The sequence below is a fragment of the Cherax quadricarinatus genome, chromosome 10 (genome assembly GCF_038502225.1).
Source record: "Cherax quadricarinatus isolate ZL_2023a chromosome 10, ASM3850222v1, whole genome shotgun sequence".
NCBI classification, from domain to species: Eukaryota; Metazoa; Arthropoda; class Malacostraca; order Decapoda; family Parastacidae; genus Cherax; species Cherax quadricarinatus.
This window is the reverse complement of record NC_091301.1, coordinates 26,662,911-26,688,975: the sequence shown is the minus strand read 5'-3', so window position 1 is coordinate 26,688,975 and position 26,065 is coordinate 26,662,911. Positions and strand designations below refer to the sequence as shown.

The 26,065-nt window shown below is 39.1% G+C and overlaps 1 protein-coding gene across 2 annotated transcripts in view; it reads right to left on the bottom strand.

Annotated features, from left to right (window-relative positions):
• LOC128688002 (uncharacterized) overlaps positions 1–26,065 on the bottom strand; it is a 96,648-nt gene that overhangs the window by 11,313 nt on the left and 59,270 nt on the right. For both annotated transcript variants that reach the window (XM_053775655.2, XM_053775656.2), the window contains exons 6-8: positions 11,909–12,062; positions 10,924–11,125; positions 9,073–9,250 (exon numbers count right to left, since the gene is read on the bottom strand). In XM_053775655.2, coding sequence (XP_053631630.1) covers positions 9,073–9,250; positions 10,924–11,125; positions 11,909–12,062 — 534 coding nt within the window. The remainder of the gene's footprint in view (positions 1–9,072; positions 9,251–10,923; positions 11,126–11,908; positions 12,063–26,065) is intronic.

Below are 26,065 nucleotides of genomic sequence, written 5' to 3'. Positions count from 1 at the left end.
AGGTTATTTGTGCACTTTCCTCTTAAAATGGGGGTGTTAATACTACATGACATCATTGAATCCCAGGTGTTTGCTGCACTGTTTGCTCTAGCTGGCACTCATTTGAACTGGTGCTCCCACACGATACTAAGTGGTCCTAGATTTTTTAATATTACGCACAATGAGTGTTAGGACCCATTCTATGTTGACAAGGCATCTCAGGCCAATCGTGCCAAATTTGAAGGCAGGAAAAATAAAACGTATATATACGTTTGGGGCACTAGCGTTAAAAACGTATATATACGTTTGGAATGTTTACGGGTTAAAAGCAGGCATAATCACAGATAACACCACTTACCATTATCCCACCTTTTCATACCCAACTTATGTAAAATGCCCCAGGACACAACTAAGATCACCTTCCGATAACATGATGAGTCATCTGTTAACTTTATTTCAGCATTAGGTAACACGGGCAAAATGAGCTAGCAGACAACTTCAATATTGATGAATGTGTTCAAAAAATTTTTTTCAAAAAAACCCAGAACCTCTATAACATGCATTGCCAAATAAAAACTAAGCAGATCACAGCAAAGAGACTAAACAGCTGCTGGCTTACAAACAGCATCCTCAAATCTATTGACAAAAAACATCTATATGAAAAACAGTACAGAATAGGTCTAATAACAAATGATCTTTCAAAACATTACTAGTCAATACTAACCAATCTAATAAGGAGGCCAAAAAAAACTGTATAATGAAAACAGATTTCAAGTTATAAAAGGTGATATGAAAACGACCTGGAAAACCTCATCTGAAATTCTAGGATTTAAAAAGCTGTCACAAAACTGAATGATTAGCTTAATGAAACCAGAAGAACCTCTCCTCCAGCCAACCAACACTGCCAACAAACTTAGTCTTTTTCTTGACCGTAGGAACAAAGCTAGCAAGCAAAATCCCAAACTCAAACATTCAACCAAAAGACTATCTCAATGGCAACTACCCAAATACTCTGGAAATATAAACACCTAAGCAGTATAATGTGATCCTTTATTGACAACGTTTCGTCCGTGCAATGGGCTTTATCAAGTCACACACAAACCCAAATACTCTATTTTAAGCCCCAATAAACCCTACTCAAATCTCGATCATCAAAACATTAAAGAACAAGGCAGGAGACCTAAATAATTTACCACCACTCATGTATAAAAAAGCTTCTCATGTGTTGTTACCAATTATTGCTACACTTTTTAACAAATCCACTGAATCTTCCACCTTCTCATCCATACTCAAGACAGTAAGGGTCACCCCGATCCTCAAAGGAGGTGATCCAACTGAATTTAACCCTTTGAGGGTCGAGAGGCCCTCTCCGAAACTCGTTCTCAGGGTCGGCCAAATTTAAAAAAAAAAAAAATTATTTTCTCTTATGAAAAGATAGAGAATCTTTTCCCGATCATAAAGACACCAAAAGTTTGAAATTTGATAGAAAACTTACGGAATTATGCTCTCGCAAAGTTAGCGGTCTCGGCGATGTTTACGCATCGGCGATTTTGCCCACTTTGAGCCCCATTTTCGGCCAATTTCACTGTACTAGTCGACAAAAAACATGAATATTTTGCTAGAACTCCATTTTTTCTATCGAATGGGTGCAAGAAACCACTCATTTATGAAATCCAACTATCCAGTACAGTGGTCAGAATTTAGCAATTTTGCCAATTTCACACAAATTTCAAAAGATGCCAATTTCCGAATAGGGTCCAGAATAAACAAGAAAGACATTCCTAGCACTAAAATGACATTTCCTTTAGTCATTAGTCATGTCTCAAGGCCCCTCTTATATTCTTTTGCTTTCCACTTTGAATTTTTATTTTCACAAAAAATATAAGATTTACTGTTATGCAGACTACTGCATTAGTGTAAAAAATGGTATAAATATTATTGGTGCACTTGTGAAAGAATATTAGACTCACCAGTTGACGTGTATTGCACGCTTGGCACGATTTGTTTACTTTTGAAGTTTGGTAAAAATCGAACATTTCTGCTACTTTGAGCTCAATTTCAAGGCACCTTTCTTTGTAAAACCAGTCAAAATCATCTCAATTTCTGTAATATGTCTTCCATTCTATAAAATGAGACCAAGAAAACTAGAATACAACAATAAATACCATACGAAAATACATTGCAAAGTCGCTGATTTATTTAAAAAAAATGGTCAAAGTTTTTTTTTTCTCATTATGCACTGTGTGCTGCAGGATTTTTTTTAGACTGTGCACACTGACCACATAGACCCATTCTTTCATATGAAGGCCTACCAGCTTTCTCCCACTAGATTTGAGGCCGCTAGAATTTATGAGTACTAGTACGTCAAAAACCCCTACGAGTAAGACGTACTAGTACGACGAAAACCCTCAAAGGGTTAACAACTACAGGCTTATATCAAACTTGCCCCTACTATCTAAAATCTTCGAAAAATAAATCCACAAACAAGTCTACTCCTACTTAGTATCCCACAACATACTCAACCCCTGTCAGCTTGGATTCAGACTGAAAAAAAAGCACTAATGATGCTATTAAACATATGCTTGAACTAATATATTCTGAACTCGAAAAAGTTAATTTCCCCGGGACTTTTCATACACAAAAAGCTTTTGATACAGCTGACCATGACCTATTGCACCTAAAACTCGAACATTATGGGATCAGAGGACACTCTCTCGATTACCTAAAATCTTATTTTAGCAATAGAACCCAGTATGTATACACAAATGGAGCTAGCTCCACAACACACAACCTGTTCTTGTTGGAGTCCCACAGGGGAAGTGTCCATGGCCCACTTCTCTTTCTCATTTACATCAATGACCTCCCAAATGCATCTAATCTCCTTAAACCCACTTTATTTGCAGATGACACTACTTATGTCTTCTCTCACCCAAACCCAACCATACTAACAGACACTGTAAATGCCAAACTGCTAAAAATATCTATTTAGATGACTACCAACAAACTTACTCTTAATATAGACAAGACCTACTGCATGCTATCTGGAAACAGAGCTTCAAATGTTCAAATGTACAGCTAAACATACTGATAAATGGTTCACCCATTTCTAGACAGACAGAGGGCAAATTTCTAGGTCTCCACCTTGACTGCAGTCTCAAATTTCAGACACACATACAACAAATTTCCACTAAAGTCTCCAAAACAGTAGGCATCCTTTCAAAGATACAGTACTATGTACCCCAATCAGCTCTTCTTGCTTTGTACCACTCTCTCATTTACCCTTACCTCACCTATGGTATTTGTGCATGGGGCTCAATCACAGCAAATCACCTTCAACCTTTAATAACCCAACAAAAAGCTGCAGTGCAATTGATTACTAACTCCTGCACTAGACAACATACTCCACTCCTTGTCAAGTCTTAACTTGCTTAATATACAAAACATCCACACTTATTATTGTGCCTACTATATACACACAACACTACACTCAAATATAAACCCTCCTCTCAAACTCCTCCTTGATAACTATAACAGAACACACAGCCATAATACGAGACACAAATCACTCTCAATATCCCTCGTGTCCATCTCTCCCTATGCAAAAAATGCTATGCATGTAAAGGGCCCAAAGATTTGGAATTCATTGCCAAAACACACTAAATGACCCCTGCCTGCAAATCAGTTTAAGGCCCTACTTAGAAATCACCTCATCACCCAAAATTAACAAATCGTACTTAATCCCTACCAGTTTCTCCAAAGCTACTCAAAAAAATAAACCTCTAAATAATTTAACGCTGCTCAACTTGAATTGTTTCAAATTCATTACTGCATGTTGTGCTAAAGATCGCTCGACCATTTACTCATTACTTTAAAACTAGGATGTTTAAATTTCATTATTTTAAATAGTACTAAATTGTAATACTCCACCGTTACCCTTGGGTAACGGTGGCATTGGCTAATGCCAAAATCAGATAGCGGCATGTTTTTGTGTCAAAATATTGGCTGGGCTAATGCCCAAGAACTCGGTTAAGGGCATTTGTCCAGAATGTGTCTGCGTGGCCTGAGCCCATGTAAAGACAGTGTACCATTATTTACAAGCCAGGGAGGACAATTCCTTACGTACATAAGAACAAAAGAAAGAAGGAACACTGCAACAGGCCTACTGACCCATGTGGAGCAGGTCCATGTCCCCTGGATAGGCCCAATGACCCACCCCTCCCGGATTAGCCCAATGACCCACCCAGCCTGGTCACCTCCACTCAAGGATGGAGCATGGCACCAGACCCAGCAGCACAAGCTAGTCAGGTCCAACTCACACCCACCCACAACCACTCGTGTATTTATCTAACCTATTTTTAAAACTACACAATGTTTTAGCCTGAATAACTGTACTCGGGAGTTTGTTCCACATGCGATATATTTTGTATTATTCCATTGTTTTTAGTGCTTGTAACTGCTAAATAAGCCACCATCGGCCCAAAGAAAGCTTCTAGTGCCAGCCCTGTGGTAAAGAAGGAAAGAAGCACAATAGAATTCAAGAAAAAACTCGTAGCAAAGTACCAAAGTGAAGGAGGAAGAGAGAGGGGTGAATGTGCCTTCTGCAGTGATTCAGTGATTCTACGATATGCATGATACTAAAGTAGCAGGTATCGATAAAGGCTATAGTGCCAGCCAGTGATAAAGTGTAGAATTAACAGTGTAGCAAGTAAGTTAAGCGAGTAAGTGATAGATAAAGACACGAAAGTAACTCTCCAATGTTGCTGAATGTGCATTGGGCCAATGAACATACGACCCCTGCTACGTATCTTCCACTACCCTAAACCTCTGCCAGTATCTCCTCCACCAAACTAATTAAGCTAACATTTCCTCCAAGGTAAGTGTAAATATAAAAGGACCCCAATGGAAATACGTAAGTCACTGACTTTTTTGAGTTGTCCTATGTAATTTACACCTATGCTGCTATGTATGATAATTTATGTACGTAACTATCTGTGTATACCTGAATAAACTTACTTATTTATAAATTAAAATGTAAATATTTCTTATTTATAAATTACATACATTGTTTAAGTGTGATAGTGTTGGTGGGTTCTGCTGGTGCCTCCACCATCACCACCACTATGTACGGCTTCTCTCAGTGGCCCTTATAAACCCAACAACAACACTTCCACCACTTTACTCCTCTCATACATTATGACATATTTTATTCATTCTAGAGTATATATCATGTTTCTATGTTATTAATATTGTTTATTATGTCATATTAGATGAATTGTGATAGATAAATAAGCTGTAAAGATGATATTAGCGTCATATTGAAACATAAACTCATCTCCCTCTTGCCTCCTACCTGTCTCCCATACACCAACAAGAGTCAATAAAGGTAAGTGTGATGCTAAATGTTCATTTATCTATTTTATTAGTGCTTTATATTTATTTGTTATTGTTTTCTGTATGTATATCTATATTTAATCTTTAAAAAAAAATTTTGTTGTTAATACTTTTGGCTGTCTGAAACAGATTAATTGCATTTCCATTATTTCTTATGGGGAAAATTAATTCGGCTAATGGCAAAATCGGTTAAAGGCAAGTTCTCTGGAATGGATTAATCCCGTTACCCAAGGGTCCACTGTAAATCATACTGTAAATTTGTTTTAAATTGTTCTACTGCAATTCAGTGGAACCTTGGTTTTCGTCTCTAATTTATTCCAGAGTGTCTGACGAAAACTGAAGCAATATTTCCCATAAGAAATAATGTAAATCCAATTAATCCATTCCAGACACCCAAAAATATTAACAAAAAATATATTTTATAGAGAATAACTATAGTTTTACATACAGAAAACCAGAGAAATAAATATAAAGCACTAATGAAATGGATAAATGAACATTTAAATCACTTTTACCTTCATTGAAGACTCTTGTTGGCTTATGGAAAACGGCAAGGACGGGAGAGGGAGGAGAGGGTATCTCTACCACCATCACTACCACCTTCAACCACCATCACTACCACCCTCAACCACCATCACTACCACTCTTTACCACAATCATTACCACCCTCTACCACCATCACAACCAATATCACCCTCTACCACAATCACAACCAATACCACACTCTACCACCATCACAACCACTACCACCCTCTACCACCATCACTACCACCTTCAACCACCATCACTACCACTCTCAACCACCACTACCACTCTTTACCATAATCATTACCACTCTCTACCACCATCACAACCAATATCACCCTCTACCACCATCACAACCAATACCACACTCTACCACCATCACAACCAATACCACACTCTACCACCATCACAACCAATACCACACTCTACCACCATCACAACCAATACCACACTCTACCACCATCACAACCAATACCACACTCTACCACCATCACAACCAATACCACACTCTACCACCATCACAACCACTACCACCCTCTACTGCCATCACTACCACCCTCTACCACCATCACTACCACCCTCTACCACCATCACTTCCACCAACACAATCACTGCCACCCTCTACCATCATCACAATCACTACCACCCTCTACCATCATCACAACCACTACCACCCTCTACCACCATCACTACCACCCTCTACCACAATTACTACCACTACCACCCTCTACCACCATCGAATTCTATTGTTTCTTGCCTTCTTTATCAAAGGGCTGGCACTCAGAACTTTCTTTGGCCCCATAGTAGCTTATTTAGCAGTTGCACTCAATAAACAAGCACAAAAAACAATGGATTATTATGAAATGTTTCGTATGAATGCACAGGGTAGTGTTCACTCGACGAGAAACAAAGCCAGACTGACTCAGAATGCATGCATGGGATTCTTTGCGTGAACGCAGGCAGACATGCACGTTCAGTACAGCGGACAAAAACCAAGGTGATGAACGAAAACTGGGACAATATTTTGATGAAAAAAATCGACAAAAACTGAATTCGATGAAAACCAGGGCAAACGAGAACTGAGGTGCCACTGTACTGTAATTTTTATAAACTAATTCAATAGTGTAATTATTCTATACCGAACTTCTCTACTAGACTTATTAAAGCCATATAGCATTACCTAATAATACTCATTTCTCTTATACTCACTGTAACTCATCTAATGACCATATGAACTGTTATTGCCTTATTAATCTTAAGTTAATTTTAAGTTTGCCCGAAATGCTCTGCACACAAAGGGGCTTTTAGCATGTACACCCAACTATTATTTTCCTTTGTACAACCATGTATCATGTCAAAATAAATTTTTTATTATTATTATTATGATGATTATTAAGATATATTTACAGATAATTATGTCCTAGAATCTGCATTGATAAAGCCACTGGATGGCGAAACGTCTACAATAAAGATACCCAGATGTTGCACGTGTCTCAGTTTTCATCTTGTCGGTATTGTATACCATTCTTGTACAACTTGTCAGACACTGCAACATCATGGAATCTTGGTTCAAAGGACATCTACATGATCTTCTTCATGGCTACTACAACTACTACTACTACAACTTACCTTGGGTATGACCTACTTCCACTGGCAAATCCCGCCTACCAGTGACTATGCCCTTGTCTGCTACCTGTCCCAATCCACCTGGCGTTAGTATATAAGCGCCAGTCTCCTTGCCTCTGCTCCAGAATCTTCACAACTACAGTGCTCTTCACACCAATTCTGAGGCTGAGGGACTGATTACCTCATCTTCTGTATATAGTTCTACTGTCTTCAAATTATGCCCTAGAATCTGTATTGATAAAGCCACTGGATGGCAAAACGTCTACAATAAAGATACCCAGATGTTGCACACGTGTCTCAGTTTTCATCTTGTTGGTATTGTATACCATTCTTGTACAATATTAAGGATGGATGACACAAACCCACTACCATTATAGTATGCTCCTCACTTAGCAATGAATTTGTTTACTGACATGGTCTTAGAAAAGGAACTCAGTCGTTAAGTGAGGAGAGGCTGTAGTTGTAAATGACGTTAATTTAACCATGCTTTGACAAATACAATACTCAGGTAATTTATTTAGTGTTAATCAAATTACAGATATGTGAGCATGCAGTTCAGTTTTTTCATTTTGTTTTCAATACTAAATATTGTTAGTAGCCAAAAGAAGAGAAAAGCAAATATGCACAGACAGTATAGTATAAAAACTCAAAGTTATACCAGTATGCATCATGACTAAAAATATAAGATTAAAAACCTAAGAAATGTGTGACGTTAAATGCTGTCACATGGTGACAAAAGCATTATTTGCAAACAAAAGAAAAGAAAAGCCAAAGGATGCTGGCTACACACTAGAACAGCACAGCTACTTGGTATACAGTACATACATAATCATTTTACCATAAGTTAAAGATGTTATATGAAAAAAAAGCATCTCATGGCAATCTAACAAATGTTACTTGTCGCAAACTTTAGTGGAACAAACATTTGTATAGGGTGTGAGGCATGGTCTATTCTGCAATGAGGAGGGGGCTGGAGTCAGTGTAGATATTATTTCTGAGATTAATGTGTGATGTAAATACTGTGCAAAGAATAAAGAGCAGAGATATTAGAAGATAGGGTGGTGGAATGAAGGGTATAATTCAGAGAGCAAGGAAGAAGTTGAGATGATTTGGTCATTAAGAAAAAATGAAGTAGAATAGGTTGATCAAGAGCATGTATAAATCTTAGAGGTGGATGGGAGGAGGGGTGAGGGATGGACCCAGAAGGGTTAGTAGGAGGTGAAGGAGGCTTCAAGCGGCAGGAGGCTTGAGCATGCATGCATGCATGTGCATGTGTGGGCATGCACATACTTTTTTTTTTAAATTGGAGATGGTCACAAGTATTTCTGGAGTGTTGGCTAGATAGAGTTCCATAAGTGGGAAGAACAGTACCTCCACTCAGAAAGATGAGTGGGGATAATTCAGTTGAAAAGTGATGTCTGTGCACTTCTGGTAAGACAGCTATTGAATAAACAATGGTGAGTGAAAAAGGGAGATCTGGTATTTTTTTATTCATTTATGACTGAGCCAATGATATTAAAGCAACTACAATGATCAATATCACATACTCACATTAAGTGAAGGCGTGCTAACAGGAAGGAGGAGGTTAGCAGAAACAGAAGAGCCAGTATCCACAGCGGTAGTAGTAGTAGTAGTAGCAGAAGTAGCAACAGTGCCCACTTGAATGTCAATTTTGGCCCTCTTGCTAGATGGAGGTGTAAACAGAGGGTTGATATCACCAGCTTGAGCCCTGTAATACAACATGCTACTCACGAAAATGCTACATTTGCTCCTCATGCACAGCTTAAAACATGCCACCATTCATATGACTATTTAATCTGTACGAAAGTCTAAACTTTTATTTAATCGTTAAACTGTCCAAACACAGATCTATGTTTATGCGCATAGCGCTCCGACCTTGATTTCCCCCATTTGAAAACATTCAAAAAAGACGTAGATCTACGTTTGGAGCGCTATGCAAGCGAACGTAGATCTATGTTTGGACAATTTAGGGGTTAAAGAAAGTAACATCAGGAAATAATGATAAAACTTACAAATGAAGAATGGCGTATCAAACTCTGCTTATGAAATAACCTTATTCTCCATTTTTGTGCGCCACCACCACAATTTCAAAGCACATTTTCAGTGAACATGCCTATTACTCGGTTTATACAGTGGAGTATGTCAAAGGGAAAATGTGGCACGCGCCAAGTTCTGTGCTGCTTCTTCGCGCGGTAAGTGTAGAGGAAGAGTCCAGTGTCCTAAGCGGGAAGCCACAGACAACCCATGCCACTCATCCCTTAGAGCCTCCATTCACACCACTCCCCCAGAGCTTTCATTCACACCACTCCCCCAGAGCCTCCATTCACACCACTCCCTCCCAGCCTTCATTTACACCACTCCCCCACAGCCTTCATTCACACCACTCCCCCACAGCCACCATTCACACCACTCCTCCACAGCTTCAAGCCCCCACAGCCCTACTCCCAAAGCCTCACGTCAACACCTTACCCATACTGTCACAGCCCACATGCTCTAATACGCCATTCACAAACCTAGTCATGTAGCCATCCAATACTCCCACACCACCAACAATACGCTCACCCACCCAGTCATCCAAGCTGGACCACCCACACCGTCACTATCACACTGCCTTATTGCTTCCAGCCACCACATCCCACCACCAGCCTCCAGCTCCTGCTTCCACTGCTTGGTCTTTACCTCCCACACCAGCAGCCCCCAATCCCTACCCCAACATTGAACCATCTCACCTCAGCCACTTTAACCCCTTTTGTGTACACCTCATACACTACACCCCAATGAGTGGGATATCCAAACCATAAAATACCTTTGTCTGCTAGCAGAGATGTTGATGTGGGATTTTTGACTGACACTCATCACAACATTAACTTACAATTAAGCTATCATGTTTTTTTTAAATTTCAAGACTTTTTTTTTTTTTTTTTTTTTTTTTTTTTTGGGTTTTTGGGGTCAAAGAAATGTAACACTTTTTCTCATGCGTTCTTCAGTTCATTTAATGTGATTTTTTTATTAATGTCATTAACATGGTAGTTACTTTAACTACCATGTTAACTGACGATCAACTGTATCAAAATCAGCCAAACAAATCATACATTTACTTTATCACAAAAATCAACAAATACTAACATTCTTTTTTTTAACACCAAAGTCATCTCCCACCAAGCAGGGTGACCCGAAAAAGAAGAAACTAAAGTTTTTCTTCCTTTCACATTTAGTACAGAAGGGGTTACTAACCCCTTGCTCCCAACATTTTAATCGCTTCTTACAACACACATGGCTTATGGAGGAAGAATCCTTTTCAACTTCCTCATGGAGAAATACTAACATAACATGCATTATACCAAGTAATCATCAAGTTAATAAGAAAAAAAATCAACACACCTTGTAGATTCGAGGCAAAGTTCAAATGCATCGGCTGATTTGCGTTTTCGTGGCGATGGTTCATTTACAGGCATTGGGGAAAGGGCTATACCAGGATGTAAGTGTAGGGAGTCCAGCTCCTCAGCACTTCCCATGGCTCGATGAGGAGAAGTTGAGCCAGCCCTCGTGTGCCCAACAACACGCCGTAATCCTGTCATCAGCCCTGGGTTGGGCAAATGTTTTGTTAGTGGGATGGATTGTTAAGGACCTGCCTAGTATGAGCCAACAGGCCTGTTGCAGTGTTCCTCCTTTGTTATATTCTTATGTTCTTATAAGAATAAACATGCAACTCCTGCTTGTTTGCAAAGAGTCACAGCTCATGGGACCTGCCTCTTAACTTCAGTCTTAATCTCAGTCATTCCCTGTGCTTCTACTTTCTGCCTTCTAACTGAACCCATTATTTTCCAGAGTGTGGAGCACATAAATTACCACTTTAAGAAAGGCATAATCAAGATGCTTAACTGAGGGACTACAGAAATGAGCATCAAATCAATGTGACTGAGGACAAATGTGCTACTTTGCAGTAATAACAGGAATATCGAGACATGAACTACTGCATGTTACACAAATAACCCGCACATAAAAGAGAGAAGCTTACGATGACGTTTCGGTCCGACTTGGACCATTTACAAAGTCACACTTTGTAAATGGTCCAAGTCAGACCGAAACGTCGTCGTAAGCTTCTCTCTTTTATGTGCGGGTTATTTGTGTATCGTTCCAGTCACGGTATTGTGCCTTTTTTTGTTATTTACTGCATGTTACTTGGCTATGCAAGTCAGCAATGGAAGTTGCAAAATATAGATGTCCATTTGGACTTTCATTATTCACTCTTAGAATATAAATGAAACTAAAGCATTATGTAATATAAATTTTAATTACGTATCTTCAGGTAATCATTCAAAAGAGAGAATCTGTAACATCACTGTGCACTGCTTTAATTACTGACTATGTAAAGATTCACTCCGACGTTTTTTTCTGGTTGTAGGATGTGACTGGGCAGACAAAAGGTTTTCTGTTGACTGACTTTTGTCTTGATTCTGGAGAGCCAGTAACACACTGCTAGGCAGACGGCACACCAGTGAACCATTCTCAATCAGCAACTGTGTGCAGGAAAAATTGTACTGTATTATTAACATATCCCATTAGAGGGCAGTATAGTACTTTTAAATTTTATCTATTACATTTACTGACTTTTAGTTCACTTACAGCAGGTAATACAGTAGACAGACTATTTATATGACCATTCACTTAAAATAGGTTTCTATGATAATAATTCTACATTCAAGAAAATTACAACAACAGTACACACAATACAGTACATGTATTAAGAATTTAGCATTTATAAGTTAAACACCTCTGATGCACAACACAAAAATACATTTGTCTACTGAAGTACAGAATCATGGTACAGTTCAGAGTATAACTGTAATCAGAGTGTTCAGACTTGTAAGAAAAGTGTAAGGAATAAGAAAAATTTTTGGAAGATAAAGGGAATGAAATTTTTTTGAACTAAAAATTGTCATTTAATATATAGTAGTAATATAGTGCTAAATAATTTAATGAAATAAATAATGTAACATTTTGTTTGTTTGAATGTAAGGAAGCACGTGCAAGATAAACAAAGTAATCATGCCTACATAAAATATGGCATTACAAAATCAAAAACAATATGTAGTCTATTACATTAAATATGCTTCCCTTGCATGAAGAGAACTGAGAGGTAGTAATTGTTTCCTATGCCAGCATATCTTGCAGCATTTTTTTTTTTTAATAATGTTGAATTTTGTACATACAAAGTAAATGTTCACTACTCAATCTACTTTCTTCCATCTGGATTACTATTAATTGCCCACTTGCCGTTCCAGATATATCAAACAATTATATAACTACTAGGAATGCAAGATAATGTTTGAAAGATTATGAGGAGAAAAAATCTAACTAAAATAAGACTATTTAATATAACCTAAAATAAGACTAAAGAAATAGTAAATAATTTTTACTTGTTACACTTACACTCACAAACAAGCCATACTTTTCTATGCACTAACACACAAACAATGCTTTTGTCTGCTAAGCATCAGCCATCCCAAAACCACTAAGTAATGAGATAGCTATTCATTCATATACAGCCTCTCCTCACTTAGTGACAGAGTTCCGTTCCTGAGACCACGTCATTAAACGAATTCATCACTAAGTGAGGAGCATACTATAATGGTAATGAGTTTGTGTCAACCATCTCTGATATTGTTTTAATGTCACCTTTGCACCATTTATAAAATTTCTGGTATATTTTTAAATGTCTATACAGTAGTGTACTGTATATTGAAATAAACAGAAAAGAGGAAATCGGCTCTAATATACATTATTTATGTATGAATACTGGTCAGAGAGCCCGTTGTAAGTCCAAGGCATCAGTAAACAAGTACAAGTCGCTAAGTGAGGAGAGGCTGTATTCCAAGTGGCGCAATGTTGGGCTAAGTATTTCCTCATGTTTGAAGTGTTAAAATATCTTTAAACACATCAGATATCATATGAAACTAGTGTACATAGTGTTAAACATTAAAAGCAATTAGAAAACAAAATCATATATTGACATCAATTGCAAAGCACAAATTTCGCTGTCACATTTATGTTGCTGTTGCCAATGAGTGATCGCTTTTTTTGCCAACTTGAACACACAGTAATATCACAAATTTTTAGCAGATTCTCCTCGTCTTAGTCTTGTTCAATTCAGAAAAAATGCACTCTTTCATTCTATAAGAAAATAGATTACTTTTTTCCAAAATCTCTTCCCTCACACAGAGGAATTTTTAATTGTGAGTATGCCACAGTTTAGGGTTGAAACATTGTTTAGCAAAAGAGTTGCTCAAGTCTTCTTGTGTACCAACTCTTTTGCTAAACAACTGGTTGGTATGCCCTTCTTCCACTAGTGGGCCATTCTTACCTGTGACATTACCTTCAGCTACTTCACATCGCTTTATCTTCAGTATGTAAGGTCTAACTGCAAACCTATGCTTTAGGCTTGAGGGACTGATACCACCTTCTAAGGATGAGGAACTGATCATCTCAAAACTACTACTACTACTACTGGTTTCTAGCATTATATTCGTAATCGAGTGAAGAAGCCTGTTGTGCTTTTTTCAAAGGAAGTGTCACAATGATTTAGGGTTGAATAAATGTTAATTTGCCAATTTTATCCAACCAAATGGGTTTCTGTGAAACTGTAAAATGGGGTTTCTCACTTTAACCCCTAAATGGTCCAAACGTATATATACGTTCTTACCGCCAGCGCCCCAAACGTTAATGTTTTATTTTTCCTGCCTCCAAATTTGGCACGATCAGCCTGAGATGCCTGGTCAGCATAGAATGGGTCTTAACACTCGGTGTGCGCAGTATTATAAAAATCTGGGACAACTTAGTACCTTGTGGGAGCGCCAGTTAAACTGAGCGCCAGCTAGAGAAAACAGCACGGCAAAAGTTAAGGACTCACTGATGTCATGTCATATTAACACCCCTTTTAAGAGGAAAGTGATGCTGACCCCAAGTTTAGTGGCTTTGAGGTGAATGTGGCCACAAGTGGTCATGGAAATATAAAAAATCTTGATAATAACTCATGTGCAACATTTGTGCAACACCCTTTCACAATGTCCTATAATCTATGCTCTAAGTAAAGAAAAACAATTCTGGAACATATAATAACTGTTAGGCTGGCTGTCTGCTGGCTGACCGGCTCTATCTCCATCTGTCTGTCTGTCTGTATCTATGTCTATCTCTGTCTGTCTGCCTCTATCTCTGTCTCTGTCAATCTCTGTCTCACAGGTACACACAAATACAATTATACATAATGTAAATTACCTAGGATAACCCAAAAAATCCAAAGTGGTATACTGTGCTTGAAGATATAATGCGTAAGAATACCTGTTGGTTCACAGTGGCTCTCTGAGACGGAGACAAGCAGAGTGATGGAAAGAGAGACAAGCAGACACAGATAAGCAAAGACAGAGATGCCGACGCTCATCAAATGTCACCCCTTATCTCATCTTATCACTGCACCCTCGCCAGTGCTCATCAAATGTCACCCCTTATCTCATCTTATCACTGCACCCTGCATGGGCTCATAAAATGTCACCACTTATCTTATCACTGCACCCTTGCAATGCTCATCAAATGTTGCCACTTATCACTGCACTATCAGCAGAGGACTGACACTCGTCTTACATCATGCTTCAAGAGAACTTATTATTATTATTATATACTCCCATATGTCCAAAACATTGCTGGGACCTATAAATACTTTGTATATATTCCTAGACAATAGTAAATGACCAAGGCAGGTATAAATGTCCACCAGTCATTGTGTTTGTGACAATTTGAGTACAATTTCAGTACCTAATATTAATGTCTGAACAAAGATTAGTTATGAAATCACAACAACTACTATAAATTGTAATTATCAGAATATAAAAATTATATAAAATATAAAAATGAGAAAAAAAAAGGTACATCGCTAACACTTCTGCAAGCAGCAGGACTCTATTTTGCCGCCAGGTGAGCATTAAGTGCCAACTTCTCAGTCTCATCTTTTTTAGTACGAGGTTTGAAGTGGTGTTGGGGTGTGTAGTTGGCAAACTGTTATTCTTATTGAAGAAATTGTGATATTAGTTTCCAGGCAATAACTTGTGAAGACTTCATCTGACTGGCTTCAAATCTTCAATGCTGACAGTTAAGTGCATTAGAAAATATGGAGGACTACTCTTATTCATTTTGTGTGCATAAAAGTAGACGAAAAGTAGATGAATGGTTTTTTGAACTTGACGAGCTGTTGGAGTGTGAGCAGGGTAATATTTTATGGGGGAATTCGAGGAAACTGGTTAGCTGTACTTGAGCTCTGGAGGTGTGAAGTACAATGTCTGCACTTTAAAGGTGGGGTTCGGGATATTTGCTGTTTGGAGTGACATCTGAACTGTCATTTGAATGCCTCTGCAAACACAATGATTATGCATCAATGATGGTGAAAGTGTTTCTTCCTTTCTTTTTTTATGTCACCCTGCCTCGGTGGGAGACGGCCAGCACGTTCGGAAAAAAAAAAAGTTGATAGGGATAGGGCTTTTCGGGTACAGTGGATACCTTTCTCCAACTGCACAATAGCATCTAGTTACTATACTTATGGTACAATGCTAACTCTGTAGGCATCATAGAGCACCAGGTAAATTGATGGTAATCAAGTTTGATCCAAGGAAATAAAGGGTAGCTCCAATTACCTTAATCATGAGCCTTCACTAACATCAATGCACCTTCTTTAAATGGTCAGTAGCTGATGTAGAGGTTGAAAATGAAGTCAGCATTTACTTTGACAAATGGGACCATCCACCAAGGAGAGCCAGAACTCATGATTTTGTTTTTTTTCAACACATCAGCCATCTCCCACCGAGGCAGGGTGACCCAAAAAAGAAAGATACACTTTCACCATTATTCACACACAATCACGGTCTTTGCAGAGGTGCCCAGATATGACAGTTCAGATGTCACTCCAAAGGGCCAATATCCCAAATCCCTCCTTTAACCCTTTGACTGTTACGGTCGTATATATGCAGGTACCATCCGACTTACGACCAAGCTTTGTTCCGACCAACTGGTCGTAAGTCAAAACAGACGTAAGTCGAACCTTTGAAAATTGCCGACATACTGGGTAGGGCATAATGTCAAACCTTTCCTATATAAACTACCTACATAGTACTGTAATGTAATGTACAATCATTATTTCATTCTTTTTACCATAATTTACTTCTATTGTTATATTTTAATTATTTATGTACTGTATATAATGTATACATGGTAGTGAACTGTACTGTAAATTTTACATCGCATATAGTGTCATATGTTAATGTTATCTTTATGTACTGTCGACACAGTGGAATGGGAGAATACCACTGGTAGTGTCATCCTGCCAGAATGCAGTATAACCTATACCCTAAGTAAAGAGAAACAACTCTGGAACATGTGTAATACATATCCGGCTGGCTGACTGGCTGACTGAATGTGGCTCTCTCTCTCTCTCTCTCTCTCTCTCTCTCTCTCACACACACAGGTACATGTAAGTGAAGTTATCATGATTAGTATAAAATACCTAGGATAACCCAAAAAATCCAGACAAAGTGCTATACAGTGGATCTGTACTCCAGTGCCCTAATAATGATAATAATAATTATTATTACAATAATACATATGTACTAATATTAATAATAATATTATAATATTATATAAGCTATGGCAGGAAAAGAGGGACTATAAATGTATTAATTCAAGGATTATGTGGAGTAAAATAAAGATTGGATGTGAAAAGTGGGTTATAGTAAGCGTGTATGCACCTGGAGAAGAAAGAAGTGTAGAGGAGAGAGAGAGATTTTGGGAAATGTTGAGTGAATGCGTGAGGAGTTTTGAATCAAGTGTGAGAGTAATGGTGGTTGGGGATTTCAATGCTAAAGTGGGTAAAAATGTTATGGAGGGAGTAGTAGGTAAATTTGGGGTGCCAGGGGTAAATGTAAATGGGGAGCCTTTAATTGAGCTATGTGTAGAAAGAGATTTGGTAATAAGTAATACATATTTTATGAAAAAGAGGATAAATAAATATACAAGGTATGATGTAGCACGTAATGAAAGTAGTTTGTTAGATTATGTATTGGTGGATAAAAGGTTGATGGGTAGGCTCCAGGATGTACATGTTTATAGATCGGATCATTATCTAGTTGTAGCTACAGTTAGAGTAAGAGGTAGATGGGACAATAGGAAAATGGCAACAACAAGTAAAAGGGAGGTGAAAGTGTATAAACTAAGGGAGGAGGAAGTTCGGGGAAGATATAAGCGACTATTGGCAGAAAGGTGGGCTAGTGCAAAGATGAGTAGTGGGGGGGTTGAAGAGGGTTGGAATAGTTTTAAAAATGCAGTATTAGAATATGGGGCAGAAGTTTGTGGTTATAGGAGGGTGGGGGCAGTGGAAAGAGGAGTGATTGGTGGAATGATGAAGTAAAGGATGTGATAAAAGAGAAAAAGTTAGCTTATGAGAGGTTTTTACAAAGCAGAAGTGTTATAAGAAGAGCAGAGTATATGGAGAGTAAAAGAAAGGTGAAGAGAGTGGTGAGAGAGTGCAAAAGGAGAGCAGATGATAGAGTGGGAGAGGTACTGTCAAGAAATTTTAATGAAAATAAGAAAAAATTTTGGAGTGAGTTAAACAAGTTAAGAAAGCCTAGGGAAAGTATGGATTTGTCAGTTAAAAACAGAGTAGGGGAGTTAGTAGATGGGGAGAGGGAGGTATTAGGTAGATGGCGAGAATATTTTGAGGAATTTTTAAATGTTGAGGAAGAAAGGGAGGCGGTAATTTCATGCACTGGTCAGGGAGATAAACCATCTTTTAGGAGTGAAGAAGAGCAGAATGTAAGTGTGGAGGAGGTACGCGAGGCATTACGTAAAATGAAAGGGGGTAAACCAGCTGGAACTGATGGGATCATGACAGAAATGTTAAAAGTAGGGGGGGATATAGTGTTGGAGTGGTTGGTACTTTTGTTTAATAAATGTATGAAAGAGGGGAAGGTACCTAGGGATTGGCGGAGAGCATGTATAGTCCCTTTATATAAAGGGAAAGGGGACAAAAGAGATTGTAAAAATTATAGAGGAATAAGTTTATTGAGTATACCAGGAAAAGTGTACGGTAGGGTTATAATTGAAAGAATTAGAGGTAAGACAGAATGTAGGACTGCAGATGAGCAAGGAGGTTTCAGAGTGGGTAGGGGATGTGTAGATCAAGTGTTTACATTGAAGCATATATGTGAACAGTATTTAGATAAAGGTAGGGAAGTTTTTATTGCATTTATGGATTTAGAAAAGGCATATGATAGAGTGGATAGGGGAGCAATGTGGCAGATGTTGCAAGTATATGGAATAGGTGGTAAGTTACTAAATGCTGTAAAGAGTTTTTATGAGGATAGTGAGTCTCAGGTTAGGGTGTGTAGAAGAGAGGGAGACTACTTCTCGGTAAAAGTAGGTCTTAGACAGGGATGTGTAATGTCACCATGGTTGTTTAATATATTTATAGATGGGGTTGTAAAAGAAGTAAATGCTAGGGTGTTCGGGAGAGGGGTGGGATTAAATTATGGGGAATCAAATTCAAAATGGGAATTAACACAGTTACTGTTTGCTGATGATACTGTGCTTATGGGAGATTCTAAAGAAAAATTGCAAAGGTTAGTGGATGAATTTGGGAATGTGTGTAAAGGTAGAAAGTTGAAAGTGAACACAGGAAAGACTAAGGTGATGAGGGTATCAAATGATTTAGATAAAGAAAAATTGGATATCAAATTGGGGAGGAGGAGTATGGAAGAAGTGAATGTTTTCAGGTACTTGGGAGTTGACGTGTCGGCGGATGGATTTATGAAGGATGAGGTTAATCATAGAATTGATGAGGGAAAAAAGGTGAGTGGTGCATTGAGGTATATGTGGAGTCAAAAAACGTTATCTATGGAGGCAAAGAAGGGAATGTATGAAAGTATAGTAGTACCAACACTCTTATATGGGTGTGAAGCTTGAGTGGTAAATGCAGCAGCGAGGAGACGGTTGGAGGCAGTGGAGATGTCCTGTCTAAGGGCAATATGTGGTGTAAATATTATGCAGAAAATTCGGAGTGTGGAAATTAGGAAAAGGTGTGGAGTTAATATAAGTATTAGTCAGAGGGCAGAAGAGGGGTTGTTGAGGTGGTTTGGTCATTTAGAGGACACAGACACGAGAAGCAGCCCAGCCGCCCTGGAGAGAAGACGTCGTCGTTCCTGCTCTTCAGCTGAGCAACTCTGAACACTGTTGCTCGAGATTTTTCTTGGGTTATCCTGAGTAGTTCTTCACCAGAGCTGAGAGGAAACTTGCTTGCAGTCACTTTGAGCCCTATCCCATCAAGAGGGTAAGGCGGTGACTTGCTTGCTTGTTTACCCCTCTCTTCCCCATCCCCCCATCCTCCCCTCACCCAAACATCAACACTGGCCCACACACTAACACACTACATACATTGCTATCCTTCTGACTTTCCTATCTTCTTTTTTGGCAACTTCGCTTTGGCGAGTTAACACACAGCATTTTGACCATCCGGTAGCCCCTGTGGTTTTTTAAAATCAGGCCGATCTTTGCCTTGGGCCCTTTCCCCCTCACCACTCGAGGGTAGGCTATCTTAGGGGCTGACCTTCATAAGTCAGCTGAAATAGGATGCTTGAATAACACTAAGGAAAGATCCCTTTTTGTTAAGAAACTCCTCTGCCAGATGTTCATTCCTAGACATCATGGCGAGGATACGAGTAAGATTATGTGTTAATGGAAACCAAAAGTCGATGAAAGAAATTCTAGCATGTATTTGCTCGAACTCAACTGTTGTTCCAGTGGATGTTTTTCAAACCCACGCTGGAGCAGTACTTCTCTCTTCGGAAGAAGAGTTACTTCAACTGCTGAAGCATGATGTTCTTGAAAAACTGAAGACTTTTGGTGTTACCCCAGTTGCACCTGATAGCTCCAAGCTCAGAGGACTGTGGTTGTTGCCAGAATTAACAGTTTCATGAGACATAGCACAGCGAATGAAATTGTTGAGGACTTTAATACAGAGAATTCTGAATTTAGGGCTGTCGAAGCACATAAATTCTCTAAACCTAACAACAACAAGGTAACCTTAAAGTTAATACTTGAGACACCTGAGGAGGCCAAACTTGTGTGTCAAAATGGCTCCAAATGTTTTGGCACCAGATGTACACCTGACCAAATCTCTCTTGAACGATTTGTCAGTGTGACACAATGTTTTACATGTTATGTCTTTGGCATAACACCAACAAATGCAGTACTCAAGGGCAGATTTGTAGCATTTGCTCTGGCCAACATTCTTATCGAGATTGTAATAATAAAAATACACCCAAGTGTGTCCTCTGCAACGGAAAACATCATGCTGTTTCTGCTATTTGTCCTGAAAGGAAAAAGGAAATGCAGAAAATTATTGAAGCCAAGAAACTGTCCACTTCTAAGAAGACTACTCCCCAGGCACCGCCAACGATGTCCCAAACTTCCTTTCCAGCTCTGCCTGGATCAAGTGGGACTCCTCAGGTCTCTACCAATGGTTCCAATGTTTGGAATTCTGCCCCTCTTGGAGTGCCCCAATCTAACCCTCACCTATAATATACACAAACACAACAACAAGGTTCAGTCTCATCTCCTATGTCTCATGTATCCACAGCCGGGGATATGACGAGAGCACAACTAATGTATATGATGGCCAAAGACATAGCAGGTGGTGACATTCAACTCTGCTCTCAGGTTTTAAATGATCTGTTAATGGCTAATGGGATCACTCCCATCACTATCCCAGAAAATGTGAAGGTTATTATGACCCAGCCTTCTCATAACAAGACGTATGTACCCTACTCTACATCTAAAAATAAGCCTAAGTCATCCCTGGCCCAGGAATCGCCCACCTCACATACCCAGGTTGTCAACTCCCCTCAACCCGATAAGTCAACACCTGAATATAACAATGCCCCAGAAATTGGTGCCTACTCTCCCGCTATTGAAGCTGATCCTGTTGAACAGGAACTTTCCCAGGGTAACTCACCTTACCTACCTAATTTTCCCTTGGAGCCTCCACAGTCTCCCATTACCTCTTACGAGCCTCTGCTTCCTGTAACTGGGAATATCACACCACAGTTTTCTGATGATGACTCTAACGATTCTAATGAGTCTGTTAATGTTACCACCTCTAGTGAAGATGATGGCATTTTTAATACACAAGCAACTACGCAGAAGTTCCCTCCTCCCCTTGACGAGTCCAGCAGGGATAGTGTGGATACCAAACTTGACATTACTTGCAGGCGTTCAGACCGCAGTACACGAGCGAAGTGCAAGAAATAATGGGGATTACAATTTTCCAACTTAATGTTAAACATTTCTTTAATAACCGTTACCTCCTTGAGGTTGAACTACATAATTACAATCCCGATGTTATACTCTTGAATGAGACAGCTGCAAGAGTTGATCAACATATTAAATTACGTGGTTACTCTACTGTGGAGAAATCGAGAGGACCCTTTAGTGGTGTAGCCATCTTAGTTAAATTAGGCTATACATTTAAAAATATTCATGTTGATGAAGATAACATTCTAGCAATAGAAATGACAACGTCTCATGGACAACTAGTGATAGGAACTGGATATTTTCCCCCGAGACAACAATATATAGAGTCAATTCCTCTACATAGGATATTAAGAAGAAATATTCCAACAATTCTAGCGGGAGATTTTAATGCTCATCACCCTGCCCTCTTCAACTGTGGAGCTGGTATTCCACTGGGTGACTTAAAAGGAAAACAACTATTTAATATCATGACAGCTAGAAACTTGTCATTTCAAGGCCCATTCTTTAAATCGTACATTGGACCTCATCCAGGGACACCAGATATAGTACTGACAAACAGGGACTGCGACATCTTTCACTGTCGTATATCTCCTGGTGGACATGTTGGATCTGACCATATCCCTGTTATAATACAACTACAAACTTCTCCATTTAGAATACCTGTACCTCCTAAACCCAATCTTAACACCCTAGGATTTGACCCCTTCAGGGCATTTCTGGGTGAGGATGAAATTGTGTCATTGGAAAATCTACCTTCCACTGCAATTGATGATGCAATCAGGTCCCTGCATAATCGAATAATTGAAGCTACTAATGCAACTTGTCAATTAGCTTCCACAAAGATATACCAACAATATAAACCTACTAGGGAAATTTGAGACAATTTAAGAAATTATCAAGCAGAATGTCGAAGGCATCTTCAAACGCGACAACCACCAGTAGCTACACTGCACCGATTAAGGCAAGAATTAATTAACATGATTAGTCATCACAAACGGGACTTATGGAAATTGCTAGTTCTTCAAGCTAATCAGTATAAACGTGAACCAGCAAAATTTTGGAGTAAGATCCGACAACTTTTAGGGGCAAAGCACAAGGCTCCTAACTGCCTAGTTTATACCTTCACTGATGAGGATGATGAAGATGTTGAAATTAAACTTGACGATCCACAGGACCAGGCTAATTTGATGGGTGATGTATGGGAGAAAATTCTCTCCCACAATAACAGTCGTCAATTTAACAATAATCATTATCAGTTGGTAAATGAATGGAGAGATGAGAACTTGGATGATCTACAACCACTACCTTCCATCGATACTTCAACTCTTGAAGATACCCACCCGCTTACTAGACCGATTACATTACTAGAGATGAGTCAGGTTATTGGAAGAATGCGAAATAGAGCCCCTGGCCTCTCTGGAATAACAATGAAACAAATAAAGTTCCTACCCAGAAATTGTAAAGTCTTTGGTAAATATCTTTAATGCCATCTTGGCCTCAGGACATTTTCCAGTGGTTTTTAAGACTGCTAGGATGATCTTTCTTAGTAAGCCCAATAAAGACATCCACCAACCTGGGAACTATAGACCTATATCTTTACTTGAAGTCACTGGAAAAGTTCTTGAGAATATCATTTCCAACAGATTGAACTACTATATGGAGTTTAATCACTTTTTTACTGAAAAACAATTTGGCTTTAGAACACATAGAGGTACCAATCATGCAATAAATGTTATTTTCGATACTGTAGCAAGTCTAAAACATCAGGGCAATCTTGCCTTAATTGCCACCAGAGATGTTCATAAAGCTTTTGATAGCTTATGGCATGATGGCCTTATATACAAACTCATTGACCTACCAGACCATAACTGGACTTTTCTCAGATTAATATATAATTTCTTAACTCAAAGAAAAATCATTCCCACCTTTCATGGCAGGTCGACAGAGCCTTTTATACCGACAGCTGGTGTCCCACAAGGTTCTTGTCTCAGTCCAATTCTGTTCAACATTTATGTGAATGACCTTCCTCAACCAGAGTTTAATGATACAATTGTGACACAGTTTGCAGATGACGTTATTCATGTCGTCTCATCAACTCCAGTAACAGGAAAATACAAGTATGAGAGAGTCATAGAAAAAATGAATATTGAACTTCGTAGAACATCTAATTGGGAAAAGAAATGGAGAATTACGACTAATCCTGACAAGGTCCTTGTTAGCACGATAGGATGTTTTGCATCAACAATTGAAGATAAAGGGGGTATCTCCATCAGAGGTACACCTGTAGCCATTAGAAACCCTAACAAGATTTTGGGATATGAAATAGACAGGCTGCTCCACTGAACATCTCATGTAACTAAAAAGATCAACATAGCCAAAGCCGGTCTTAGCAGTCTCTTTCGATTCAATCAAGCCCCTCATCATGTCAAAAAACATCTGTATAAAATGATAATAAGACCTATACTCGAATACCCTTGTGTCCCAATGTCATTAACAACTAAGACCAACATGCTACGGTTGCAAAGGGTCCAGAATAGAGCTCTTCGCTTCATTACTGATACCAGGAGGAGAGACAGAGTTAAAATGGCAGATTTACACATACAACAAGATATTACTCCCATAAATGTACGCCTTGACACCCTAAAACAGAAACAACTCTATACAATGCAAGAACTATACATGCCAGATAGAGAACATCCTATACAAGTGGTAAATACCACGGATTATATCATCAATACTCCTCCTCACAGGACTCAAAGAATGACTCTCCCACAGAGGGTCCGTCGTTTTATCCATAAAGATGATTACCATCGACCCATGATATTGAGCAACCTCCCTGATGAAGAAGATTGGGTAACACCAGAACCCTTCTATGTATACTTAGAAAATCATCGCCCCCAATTAGGGAGACATCTTATATAACAATCTAATGTAAAAATTATGCTATTTACTATGGCTGGACACCACCTGTAAGAAGCCACTGTCACGTAATTCAATAAACTGGCCAGAAAATTATCGCCTTCATTGTCGCATAAATATCCGTTGTGCAATCCCCCCCCCCCAAAAAAAAATGCAATTGCAACTTGTATAATTACTACCAATTCAGAGTCATGTACTTATATATCTGTTATATCTATGTGACTCTGATGGGTTAGTATTATACCCCTTAAAGAATATCTTATCATTTCACATACACTTTTTAAATTACACCAAAGTGGTTGGGCCACTTACCTTTTATATCCTACCTCTCTCCTCCCTCCCACCCTTTTCCAATATTTCTATCCTTACCCATCCTTCTTCCTTACCCATCTTACCAAAGCTCTGGTCATAAGAAGAAGGTCATTTAGAGAGAATGGATCAAAGTAGAATGACATGGAAAGCATATAAATCTATAGGGGAAGGAAGGCGAGGTAGGGGTCGTCCTCGAAAGGGTTGGAGAGAGGGGGTAAAGGAGGTTTTGTGGGCAAGGGGCTTGGACTTCCAGCAAGCGTGCGTGAGCGTGTTAGATAGGAGTGAATGGAGACGAATGGTATTTGGGACCTGACGATCTTTTGGAGTGTGAGCAGGGTAATATTTAGTGAAGGGATTCAGGGAAACCGGTTTTCATATAGTCGGACTTGAGTCCTGGAAATGGGAAGTACAATGCCTGCACTTTAAAGGAGGGGTTTGGGATATTGGCAGTTTGGAGGGATATGTTGTGTATCTTTATACGTATATGCTTCTAAACTGTTGTATTCTGAGCACCTCTGCAAAAACAGTGATTATGTGTGAGTGTGGTGAAAGTGTTGAATGATGATGAAAGCATTTTCTTTTTGGGGATTTTCTTTCTTTTTTGGGTCACCCTGCCTCGGTGGGAGACGGACGACTTGTTGAAAAAAAAAAATTATTATTAAACTATAATATAAATAAGGGGCTCTGGTGGCCTGGTGGTTAACGCTCTCGCTTCACACGGTGAGGGCCTGGGTTCGATTCCCAGCCAGAGTAGAAACATTGGACGTGTTTCTTTCAACCTGTTGTCTATGTTCCCCATCAGTAAAATGGGTACCTGGGTGTTAGTCGACTGGTGTGGGTCGCATCCTGGGACACTGACCTAAGGAGGCCTGGTCACAGACCGGGCCGCGGGGGCGTTGACCCCCGGAACTCTCTCCAGGTAAACTCCAGGTAATCATGTCCACTC